Here is a 13,426-nt window from a genome sequence, read left to right on the forward strand (position 1 = left end):
CTACTTCTACACTCTCAAACGTCATGAAATTATCATTGCTTTGTCGTTTATTTTACCAACACGAAACTCAGTCGCGTGTTGTATTTCAAAGTTTTGTCTTTTGTTACTAGTTAGTGAGTTAGTGTGACGGATGTAATGTTTACATCATCCTTTAGTCGCTGCTACTAGCTTCATTTTGTGTGTTGATGAGTTTGATTGAGATAATGAGTTTGGTTGTAGATGACTGTCATTTTGTTGATGTATTGCAAAACAGTTTCATCAGAAAAGTCGAGAATCTGGCTCAAAGTGAAAGTGCTGCTTTTTTGAGTTGTTACTTGATAGCCAAAGTCGTGGCAGTAAACTTTTGAAATTCATCTGATAAAAAAGTGACAAAACGTTAGGGTTAGGTTAAATTCGAACTTGTTTGTGAGATTTAGTCTTCGCAATTTTTTTAAATTCTGTAAGAAATTTAACGTAATTTGATATGTAATATATTAACAGTGGTACTGATAACAATCTCTGGGTAGTATGTGAGTAGATATCGGTTCAGTACTAGGAGAGTAGGTGTTCGATTTTGATAAATATTTTTCTGATTTGCACTTATCAGGTATACCCGACCAATGAAGCGAAGTAACGCAGCTGTAAGAATCCCTCCAAACCCCCCTAACTCCACCAACACCAACTTCAAACCAGTACAGATAGGAGCTCCCTCTGGTGGAGGAGCTTCTTCTTCCCGACCACCTGTTAAACCTAAACGTGGAGTAACCAATTCTAATACCGCATCTTTACCAAAAGCTGGTCCCCAAACAAACTCTAAGTTCTTTTGCTCTCAAGGACACACTCTCAGATGTTAAAATCAAGTTTTCAGAGCCAGACTCAGGTGAACATCAGACAGTAAAACCTCTGGGTGAATGGCAACAACCTGCGCAACAAACATTCCCATTTGCAAGTGTCATGCCCGCAGACAAATCACAAGAGCAACCTTTATACGAAAACATTTCTAGAGAAATATGTGAGGAGACAGAGGGAAACTTAGAGTCTGTGTCGACTATTAATATAACTGAGTTACAGGACGAGGAGGGTACTCTTCAGGAGGAGACGATATCAGGTCACACTAAATTAAGACAATGCGACACATTTGATAACCTTCAAATTGGACCCATTATATCAGATCCTTGTTATGAGAATGTTATTCGGAGAAAAGGAACTTATCTCACTCCTGATGAGCTGTTGGAAAGGAGCAAAGAAGCCACCTTCGCACCAGGTGGGGCTGATAACAGTGCAGAATTAGAACCCCCTCCAGATCTTACCCATGACATGGGGCCGTCAGTAAATACATTTAAGAGCTCGGTATCAGTCTCCGGACAACCTTCCTATCCTCCAGCTCCACCTGATGTAGAGGACACTATCTACAGGGACCCCGCATCATTGTTTGACTCCACTGAGCTAGACAGAGTGAGCTTCAGTTCTGGTCTGCAACTTCCAGCTGTCAGATCAGACCGGTCAAGAAGTACCGGTAATATGTCTGATAACTCCGGTTCCAGAGCCACTACTATTCAGGACTCTGGCAGTGAAATCTCCTCTACCCGGGGTTCAGAGAGCACTGCTCGTTTTGAGGATTTCGTTTTGTTACGAAGAAACCAAGTAGGAAACAGGGGAGGAGGAGGAAACAGGGGAGGAGGACGACAACGGGCTGTGTCAGAAATAATCACCAGCGCTGTATCTACAAAGGATAAGCGTGAGTCAGGGTGGTTTGAATCATTTAGACACTCACTGTTTGGTGGTTCTGACGCCTCGGACGCAGAAAAACAACCAACTAGTAAATTCTACTTAGACAAGGGCGAGGAGGAAGATGACAATTTGTACTCATCTCTGGATCTACCACAACACACTTCCTCGAGAGTGAGAAAGAATCTTCCAGAGTCCTTGGTAACAAACCTTACTCCTGCTGTGTTCCAGATCCCCCAACCTAACCCCAGTGTGTTCTACACGGACCAGGAGGAGCACATTTACAGTTCCTCCGCCACTCTAGGGTCCTTAAGTTACCCGGAGATATCTGTCCAGAACCCAGGGTACCGGGATCCTCATGTTAGAGCAGCCGAACAGCGGGAGGAAAGTATTCCGGTGAGAACCACCAGGACAACATCCCAGACCTCAGTTATTTCCACTGATACCTACACCTCTGTACCTGATGTTGCGGTTACTTCAGCAGAGGAGTGTAGGAATATCATTCCTTCAGGACTTGTCGTAAGTGAAAGGGAGGGAGTCCTGGACTCCAACGCTGAAGTTAGACAAGTATCCGGAGCTATTGAAACCAACACAGGAAGTGCGAACACTAAGAAAACAGTCAGCAGGGTTTCAATGATGAGGCAGAAGTTTGAGGAGGATTCTTTGAAAGAACAGGCAGCAGCTTCTGGAGGTACAAATGACTCGGGTAGAAACGTAAGAAAACAAATAGTTTCCATGCAATTCTCCAGCAATGTCTTAGAAGTTGACAGCAAAGAGGGTACTAACGGATCAAGAAAACAATGATCATTGAGCATATTGCTTTTCTACAAACTTAACTGAATGTTTTGATAAAGATGATGCATCTATTCTTTGTTTTGGATTTGTTACCATTTACAATTTTTGTCACTGAATTTAATTCCTAACATGAATATTGACGAAATTGTAATATTTTTATTCGAATAATATTTATAACCTACACGTTTAAACGCTCAGAAGCTAATTGTTATATCTAATGCATGCATTGTAAAGTTGAATGAAAATCTAAATTTGGACGATTAAAAGTTCTATACGACCACAATCGTAAGCCGCTAGCCGATTAGTCAGTCCTGAATCCTGATCGGCTAGCTTAGCGGTTAGATCGACTAGAACCATCGAGAAATAAACTCTCCTAAAGTCCAGGTGAAGAAGAGTAGTGAGCACACCTAGATATCTTTGTCTGGATTACCATCACTATTCAAATCCTAATTTGGACGATTAAATGTTCTATACGACCACAATCGTAAGCCGCTAGCCGATTAGTCAGTCCTGAATCCTGATCGGCTAGCTTAGCGGTTAGATCGACTAGAACCATCGAAAATAAACTCTCCTGAAGTCCAGGTGAAGAAGAGCCTAGTGAGCGCACCTAGATATCTTTGTCTGGATTACCATCACTATTCAGAGACTGCTATATACTATCCTTAGCTAATTTCTCCTCAATCTACCCGGTTTATGAATATTGAATATTGAGTACGTACTTGTTTCATCAATTTCTATAAAAACGGCGCTTGCTATGGAATTATCCGTTTAAAAGGTACAACTATAAGATTGAATATTCATCACGAGAGAAGTGAACGTTATACATATTCAGTTATATACATATATTCAGTTGGTTTATGCCGTTGATTCTTTCAACTCTCTCTTATCCAAGTAATCTAGCCTGACAGCTCATTAGTATTACGATGGTGAACTTATTGTCCCGAAAGAACTGAGTCTGCTACTTGTATCAAGATTACAGGGAGATTGCTGGGAGATGCTGTATCTTCTCTTGCTCTTCTATTCTAGAAGTCTACTTTTATCGTGTAAAACTAATTTGGTGGTCCTCTTTTCAGGACCCATTCTTTATGAAATACGTTCACTAGAACGGCCCATGGCACACTTCGAGTATGTTCTAGAAATTTAGTTAATACTGTCTTATATTTGTGGTAAGCACTAAGCTGCATTACGATAGTTTCTTATTTCCTTCATCATAGATGACTCTTATTAGCATAAAATCAGAATTTGCTTAGGAAACTTTTACTATTTTTTAACAAAAAATCTTCTTGAGTGTGCTAAAACCTGGCTAAACCACGTTTTGGTATTTAAAAAAAATTGTACTATTCACCTTCATGAGTTTATATCAAATCTATGTAATATTTTGTGCAGGATTATCAATATCAAACAATATGGATGGGAATGAACAACATTTTAATCAGGCAGCAGATATAACCTACGGGTTTATCTGTTGTCTCTGCTTCTTTTTTGGGACAGTGGGGAACCTTTCCAGTTTCAGATACTTCTGGTCAAAGAAGAGGGACATTTCAAACGTCATTTACATGATGATAACAATCAATGACGCAGTAATCAGCCTAACGGTACTCCCGGTAGGAATCTCATTCTTCTTAAACCGAAAACCAGGCACTCTATTTGGGAGTGAATATGGCTGTGCAGTGTGGGTGTACGTATGGAATATAGCTGTCACGATCAGCATCTTCCTTGTAATGTGCCTGAGTATAAGCAGGACAATTTCACTGCTAAGGCCATTTAAACTACAGAAAGTGAGGCACTTCATTGTGGCTGTAGTACTGTGTTGCGTGTTAGTGTTGGTTGTGATGATAGCCTTCAATAAGCAGAAGGGTATGAAAGTACAGTTCTCCCATCTTAGCGCAAGATGCGACTTTGTTATTGGGCTTTCTGATACACCGACTGAAGGTGCTCTTCTTGCATTAGAGATTTTTAGAAATTTAACCTACGTGGCTCCGACTTTTGTTGTGGCAACCAGTTGTGCCATTTCAGCCATTTTACTGACGAGAAAAAAGGAACACGTGGAGCAAAAAGACCTTCAACGGTCAAGGAACAGAGCGACGGTAACCATCCTACTGTTCGCTGTGCTCTACGGAGTCTGCAACATTCCCAAGGCTGTTGATTTCACCTTGGCAACATACTCGAGGCACACTGACAAAATCATGTGGTATTTTCAGTTGTACCAGTTTGGTACCCAATACTACTACTACAACGCAATGCACACTTTACTCATAGCTGCAAACTCAGCTGCTAACCCAATCATCTACTTCTGGAGAATGCCTCCTCTAAGAGAAGGTACTCTGTCAAGCATCAGGAAGTCATTGAGACAAAACAAGGTCCAACCAGAGGTGGAAGTCTGTCAAAACAGAGTCGTTCAGAACAACCAACAGTCACGACTATAGAGACCGCAAAAATATCATTGAAGAAAAGGACGGAACTGATTGAGGTGAATCCGATCATTCTAAAGTAGATAATTGTAATATTCAAATAAGATTAAGAATAAGATGGCATCAGGATACGAGTTTCCTACAAAACAAGGAAGCATATTCTGTGTCTGGAAGAAGTTGACATTATTAATGGAACAACACACATCGTTATGTAAGTATAACATGGCACATTTACTACCGTTCAATGGTCTGCGATTTACATTTGAACTTTTGAATGTTTAGCGTAAGTTATTATGAGTCATGAGACTGTAGCTGTATTTATCTTTGCTGAATTATTTCATCGAATATAGTATTTCTTTTTGTAATATAGAAATAATTTTCCGTAATTTAGATTGAGTAGAAGTCACGATGAGAAAATATAATTTAAAATTTGAGTAAAATAAAGACCCACCGTTCACAAGGGAGTTAAATAATAGGGGTCAAAGAAGGACTAAGATTGGTTTTTTTTATCATAAGCTTTCTTTCTCAAACTCTCGTACAACCGACAAATAAATAATACAAAAATTAAATATCTGGTACAACCACGGAATTCCGATTCGTACTCATCACTACTCAATTTGAACTCCAGTTAGGAAAAAGGTTCGCACGGAATCCCGGCACACTGAATTCCGAAGCGGCAAATGGACTTCCGACACGGGAGCAGATTTTTAATTTAAAAATCTCGGTCATCGCTATGTAACTATTATAAATAACTAAATTAAAAACGGGTTTACAAAAGAAATTAATGTTCCCAATTATATCTAGGTACATAAATATAATCATCATCACTTAGACTCAGTTCATAGATTTTAATTTATTTATTGTAACATATTCATGGTATCTCAAATGAAAGTAATAAAAAACCCATTTTCAAATAAAAAACAAAAATCAAAATAACTCCTATAACTATCTTAACATGTCTCAGCAGGAAGTGTGCCTCTCTTTGCTTGAACTCACTGTATCATCCAGCACTACATCCCCCGACTGTGCCCTCTGTCTGTGCTCCTTGTCGTCCTGTACCAGGTCTCCGGACTCTGCTCGCTCTCTATAATCCCTCTCACCACCCTGGAACGGGTCTCTGGAGGGAGTGTTCTGTCTATAATCCCTCTCATAATCCCTCTCAACCCCCTGGAACGGGTCTCTGGAAGGAGTGTTCTGCCTGCTAAGAACTCCGTCCAGCGTATCCCCAGATTGAGTTCTCTGTCGCTGTCTCATGGACTCTAGTCCCTCTCGACTGCGGCTCATTGACCTGGTGATCCTCATACTGGGGCTCCTCACAGGGTGATCGTACAAGTTGGTCAGCAGCTCCATCCTCCTGCTAGCCAGATCCACGGACTGGGTCCTCAACCCCTCCTCCTCGGAGCTGGAGAGGGGCGCCACCTCGTCTGCTTTACCACCCTTGTTTATACACAAGTAAAGCAGCAGGATTAAACCAGTGATAGAGCCTAGTGCTACGAGACCCATTACTACCCAGATACTCCAGTACAGGATCCCGTGTATCAGAACAACTTTAGAGGGCAAGAAAGTCGGGGAAGTTAAAGGTAGCAAAGGGATGAGTGTTAGGAAATGGCTCTTTGCCAACACATCCTCACCAAACTTGTTCTGTTTAGCTTCACATCTCAATGATGAATATAAGCTGTTCACCTTCAGGACAACTTCTAACACCGAGTTTTTGCCCACGATCTCTGATCTCCCATCTAACTTGACTTCATCCAGAAACATTGTAAGTTCTGGCATTGGAGAACCACCTCCAGCTGAGCATTCAGCGAAGAAATAAGTGTTTTCAGGAATATAAGCTGTCTCGTTGATTGCATTTACCTCAACATCAGGTTGAAAAGACATGTTTATAAAGGATATTTCTTGAAAGACATTCACTAGCTGACGACTCGAATCAATGATATTGTTATTTCCTCTGCAACTGTACCAATTTGAACCATGATCTGCCTCCTCTCGCGTCAGAGACCCTAATCCATCATGGCTCGAATTAAACCAGTAACCAAACTCATTAATAGTCCAATTCTCGGGTGTACCACTTGAATCACTCAAATGATCAGCACTACTATCTCTGCAAAAAGTCCAACCATGGTTATATTTAGCGCTCAATTTTCCCATCTCCATTGTACTGATTGAATCATTAACGTTCTCTGTATCAAATGCATGACAGCTGTACCAACCGTCTTCGTTAATGGTTACATTTTCAAAAATTGAGTTGAGTTCAATCTCATATTGGAAGATTTCATCATTAACGAACTGTTCGACAACATGACCGTCTTTTATTAAGATCAACCGTTTCGGAGCAGGATTTCCACTTGCTTTACAATTCACTAAGAAAACTTCACCATAGTTGAAATTAAAATTGTTAACACTCGATGAAATGATATTTATTGTAGTCTTGATTGGTCTCGTCAGAGCAAAATAACCAGAAGTCTCTGTTTTACGATTTCCTTGAACCGCCTCACAAATAAAGGATATTCTAAAATAACTCCGAGATGATCTCAAAACCCACCCTTTTTTAACTAAGCTTCCACTCCTTGTCGTGCTCGTTAGTTCCGGTTTGAGTTCCTGTTTTCTATCCTCCTCATCCACACTAAGTGTGAGGTGCAGTGTAGCTGGAGGGTTGGCATGAGTCCAGCAGATCACCTCCACCTCCCCACCGTCAGTTTCAGTAATGGTAACAAAGGGTGTCTCTACAATCGTCTCTACGAAGAGACTTGCTGTATCCGTAACTTGATCATTCCCACAAAGAAACACTCCGTTATCACTATCTCGAGCAGACTCAAACTCTAGAGTCAATACTTTGTACCTGGAAATGTTGCATTGAAATACTGTCTGTTGCACATACTGTTAGTCTGTTGCACATACTGTTAGTGTTACATGAGGCTTGGAATAAGTTTTAACTTTTATTCTATTTAATTGAAAGTAAAATAGTATCTATAATTTGGTACCTTATATGTCCCTGTTCGTCCATCTCATCCTGAGTGGTGACAGGTGGGTGATTACTGCGAGTCCTACTGTTGAGGTGTCTCCAGTTGACGATGCTGGTGAATGGCCACTGGAACACCAAACACACGAACTTCACTGTGACCCCGGGTGAAGCCACCACGTATTTGGGCTCCAGGATCTGTACGCTGAGAGGGAACACCCCGGATACCTCCATCAGAGCGGTTGAAGTAATGGAAGTGTTGAAAATGTAAGCAGCTTTACACTTGTACCAGTCTGACTTTTCTTTTTTAGTCACATTAAACGATACCTCTGACATGTCCTCCCCACTTCGTATCTGGTACGTTTTCCCCTCCCTCAGCTTCTCCCCCTCAATACTCCACGTGATCTCCGTAGGATGGGATCCGAATGCAACACAGCTCATACTGAACTCTTCTCCGATCCACGGTTTAAACACGTTCGCACCCATCCCACAATTACTGGCATTACAGGATACTTCTGACATGGGTCGTGGCAAGATGTGGAGGAAAATTGGCTCGTAGCCAAACACGTGGAAGGAAACGCTAGTGAATATTTTATCGTACTTGTTGTAAGCTGCGTGGCAATTATACCAACCAGTCGTGTCCTTTTTAGCCGTGAAAGATATATCCGACATGCTTTGTCCTCTCCTGATTTGGTAGGTCGCTCCACTTGTCAAGTTCACTTCTCCGAAGGTCCACCAGATGTTGGTAGGATGGGACCCAAAGGCTTTACAGCTGATGCTGACTTTTTCTCCTATCACGCTTACAGATTTGTTGATGCTTACTCCGCAAGCTTCTCGTTCATTACAGCTGATGATTTCCATACGGCCTGGCATTATATATTGTGATAATGGCTCGTATCCAAATACGTAAACCGAGGCATTTGAAGAAATATTACTGTATTTATCGTATGCTGCATTACATTCGTACCAACCCGCTCTGTCTTCTCTCATTGCAAACGATATTTCAGATAGATCTTGCATTTTCCTGATCTGAAAAGTTTCGCCGTCGGTCAAATTCTCTCCTCCGAATGTCCACCAGAGATGGACTGAGTGAGACCCGAACGCTTTACAACTCATAGTTATCTCTCCTTCGATTAGCCGTGCAACTATTTCCGTGGTTACTCCACAGTGTTCACGTTCATCACAGTTTATGTCTAATAAGTTTACTGGCATAATGTATAAAGATATTGGCTTGTAACCAAAGACATAAACAGAGACACTGGAGAGGACCTCCTTGTATTTATTGTAAGCAGCATGACATTTGTACCAAGCCAATCTGTTTTCGTTAACAGTAAATGATATTTCTGAGACGTTTTGGGCTCCTTTGATCTGATAGGAATCCCCGTTTGTCAAGTTCTCTCCTCCATGACTCCACCAGAGCTGACTTGAATGAGACCCGAACGCTTTGCAACTCATAGTTAACTGTCCTCCCATCAACTGTGCTATAATTTCCGTGCTGGTTCCACAATCATTACTGTGAGTACACGTAATCCCTGGTAAAGGTTCAGGTATGACATGCAGGGAAATCGGGTCGTAGCCGACCACGTCAATGGAGGTATTCGAGGAGATCTCACTAAATTTGTTGTAAGCAGCAAGACACTTGTATCTACCTGTTCTTCTTTCGTTCATCGTAAAGGATATCTCAGTCAAGTTTTGGGCTCTTCTGATATGGGTTGATTCTCCATCTGTTAAGTTCCTCCCCTCAAAACTCCACCAAAGACGCGAGGGGTGGGATCCAAAAGCTTTGCAGCTCAATGTTAACTGTTCTCCGATCAAAGTTGCAACATTCTTGGTGCTAACCCCACATTCCTCACTCCCATTGCAGGTAATCTCAGACATGGCTCCAGCTATGATGTGCAGTGAGATGGGACTGTAACCAAGCACACTTACATAGGAGCTGGACATGATGGTCTTTTCGAATTTGTTTTGTGCTACACAGCTGTAGTTTCCTACGTTACTTTTATCCAGAGAGTCAATACGTAACATAGACAGAGACACGCCCGTCTCGGTATCTCTCTCAATGCTAGGTCTGAAGTCACCGTTCAGTTCCCACCATATATCCATGGGAGGGGGCCCTGAAGCGAAGCAGCTCAGTATTATCCTCGTCCCAAACTGCTGAACAATCCTGCCTACACTCTCACAATCCCGACCAGCTTCACACCCTTCCTTCAAGTCAGCTAATGAGGTATCCTGTACCATAACAACACTTACCCTCAGGGGACACACGGTGACGTCATAGAAATTAGTTGCGGTGCCTCTCTGCCGGACGTGGCCTATCTTCCACAAATCTGGATCTTTAGAGTAACTAGGTTTGTTGATTGTAGTGGTTTTTCCATTGATTGTAAGGTAGAGAATGTTCTTCTTGAAAACAAGCTGGTAAACGTTCATAGCTTTCGTTTTCCGCGCATAAATAGAATCGTCGAAGGTGTCTCGGTAGAATAGCCCACTTTCGTAATCACAACATTTTCTTATTCTAGTGGGCACTATGGAATAAGTTGCTTCTGCTGGAGCTTTTGGGATTACTAGTTTGTTGAAGATGTTGAAGTCTACCCCTGAATCAGGAACACTACTGTTCCGAGCGAGGAAGAAACCATTGAACGCGTTTTCTTCTCCTCCTCTATGCTTCTTAGAGTTGTAGTTTCCCCTCAGAGTGATCATTTCCTGCTCCCCTGACAGATGTTCTATGTCCACCTTTAGTAAGGCCCCGCCAGTCCTGTAACGCAAACATATGTCTCCCGTTATTGCTGAACTTACCAGACAAATGAACACAACGTACAAGGTTAGCATGTTTACTTTTAGTGAAGGATGAAAGTTTGTACTCTAGGTAGGGTCAGATCATGTGTTACTGAGGGTTACGTGGATGGTTTGGCCATGTTCGTACTGCACGCCTTTTGTCAGAGCAACAAAGACGGGATTGGTTGCTATTGTCAAGACATTTGCGGTTTAATTTATCAATTTACTCCTCAACCCTCATCTATCCCTCCATTATCACGTATCTGAAGCTGAGCCATGAATCTCACTACCCATTATATTGTTTCTAAAGTAGTTTGTTTGAGAACCAAACAGTGAACAACTATTAGTATTAACGATTAAGATATTAAGATTGACGATACAGGGGTGACGATACACATTGTATGACGATATAGTTACAGTGTTATAATAACGTTTGTGTCATATTACTTCTAACTCCTACCATTTAGGATGATAATTAATCACTCTACAGTCGACTGTCACGTGACGAAAACGCCGTGATTTCATTGGTTAACCTGATAACGCGCCGCAGATCTCTATAAACACAAATTATTCATCGCGCGTGCAGTAAACTCAAATTAAGTCCTAATTTGTTACCGAAATTTGGCAACTATCAACATCATGGCAAAATTAAGTCGCATACCCAGTAAATTGCTAATCAAATGTACGGCACTAATAATACAGTCTACACTTACAGTGTATGAATTCATGAACGAATTTATTAAGGCAGATTGGTAGAACAACGATCGTAAATGATAATTTGTATTAACAGTGGAAAGTGTTCTTAAGGGAGACTGTTGTGCAGCCATGTCGGGAGTTATAAAACACCGAACACGACATTAAAAACACTTTCCAACTACAAAACTTAACCACTAAACCAGCTTTGAGCACCATTTCTAGGTTATGAGACGGCTAAATGATGCGAATAATAAATCCTCAGAGCTCCCAGTACTCTACATTAAAAACACTTTCCAACTACAAAACTTAACCACAAAACCAGCTCTGAGCACTATTTCTAGGTTATGAGACGGCTAAATGATGCGAATAATAAATCCTCAGATCTCCCAGTACTCTACATTAAAAACACTTTCCAACTACAAAACTTAACCACAAAACCAGCTCTGAGCACTATTTCTAGGTTATGAGACGGCTAAATGATGCTAATTATAAATCCTCAGAGCTCCCAGTACTCTACATTAAAAACACTTTCCAACTACAAAACTTAACCACAAAACCAGCTCTGAGCACTATTTCTAGGTTCTGAAACGACTAAATGATGCCAATTATAAATCCTCAGAGCTCCCAGTACTCTACATTAAAAACACTTTCCAACTACAAAACTTAACCACAAAACCAGCTCTGAGCACTATTTCTAGGTTATGAGACGGCTAAATGATGCGAATAATAAATCCTCAGATCTCCCAGTACTCTACATTAAAAACACTTTCCAACTACAAAACTTAACCACAAAACCAGCTCTGAGCACTATTTCTAGGTTATGAGACGGCTAAATGATGCGAATAATAAATCCTCAGAGCTCCCAGTACTCTACATTAAAAACACTTTCCAACTACAAAACTTAACCACTAAACCAGCTTTGAGCACCATTTCTAGGTTATGAGACGGCTAAATGATGCGAATAATAAATCCTCAGAGCTCCCAGTACTCTACATTAAAAACACTTTCCAACTACAAAACTTAACCACAAAACCAGCTCTGAGCACTATTTCTAGGTTATGAGACGGCTAAATGATGCGAATAATAAATCCTCAGATCTCCCAGTACTCTACATTAAAAACACTTTCCAACTACAAAACTTAACCACAAAACCAGCTCTGAGCACTATTTCTAGGTTATGAGACGGCTAAATGATGCCAATTATAAATCCTCAGAGCTCCCAGTACTCTACATTAAAAACACTTTCCAACTACAAAACTTAACCACAAAACCAGCTCTGAGCACTATTTCTAGGTTCTGAAACGACTAAATGATGCCAATTATAAATCCTCAGAGCTCCCAGTACTCTACATTAAAAACACTTTCCAACTACAAAACTTAACCACAAAACCAGCTCTGAGCACTATTTCTAGGTTATGAGACGGCTAAATGATGCGAATAATAAATCCTCAGATCTCCCAGTACTCTACATTAAAAACACTTTCCAACTACAAAACTTAACCACAAAACCAGCTCTGAGCACTATTTCTAGGTTATGAGACGGCTAAATGATGCGAATAATAAATCCTCAGAGCTCCCAGTACTCTACATTAAAAACACTTTCCAACTACAAAACTTAACCACAAAACCAGCTCTGAGCACTATTTCTAGGTTATGAGACGGCTAAATGATGCGAATAATAAATCCTCAGATCTCCCAGTACTCTACATTAAAAACACTTCCCAACTACAAAACTTAACCACAAAACCAGCTCTGAGCACTATTTCTAGGTTATGAGACGGCTAAATGATGCCAATTATAAATCCTCAGAGCTCCCAGTACTCTACATTAAAAACACTTTCCAACTACAAAACTTAAACACAAAACCAGCTTTGAGCACTATTTCTGGGTTCTGAAACGACTAAATGATGCCAATTATAAATCCTAAGAGCTCCCACTCTACATTAAAAACACTTTCCAACTACAAAACTTAACCACAAAGCCAGCTTTGAGCACTATTTCTAGGTTCTAAAACGACAAAACGATGCGAATTATAAATCTCCCACTGCGTAAGCCGGTAAACTAATTAACCGGCTAAAAAAGC

At 40.9% G+C, this 13,426-nt stretch overlaps 1 protein-coding gene across 1 annotated transcript; it reads right to left on the reverse strand.

Annotated features, from left to right (window-relative positions):
- Window positions 1-5,684: 5,684 nt before the first annotated feature.
- LOC134813061 (hemicentin-1-like) lies at window positions 5,685-10,761 on the reverse strand. The gene is made up of 2 exons (XM_063820738.1): window positions 7,898-10,761; window positions 5,685-7,755 (listed from the first exon to the last, which is right to left on the reverse strand). Exons 1-2 carry the CDS (start codon window positions 10,699-10,701, stop codon window positions 5,874-5,876), a joined length of 4,686 nt encoding a protein of 1,561 aa, XP_063676808.1. The 5' UTR covers window positions 10,702-10,761; the 3' UTR covers window positions 5,685-5,873.
- Window positions 10,762-13,426: the final 2,665 nt, after the last annotated feature.

This window comes from Bolinopsis microptera, chromosome 3, assembly GCF_026151205.1.
Source record: "Bolinopsis microptera isolate Bmic1 chromosome 3, MBARI_Bmic_1.0, whole genome shotgun sequence".
Taxonomy (NCBI): Eukaryota; Metazoa; Ctenophora; class Tentaculata; order Lobata; family Bolinopsidae; genus Bolinopsis; species Bolinopsis microptera.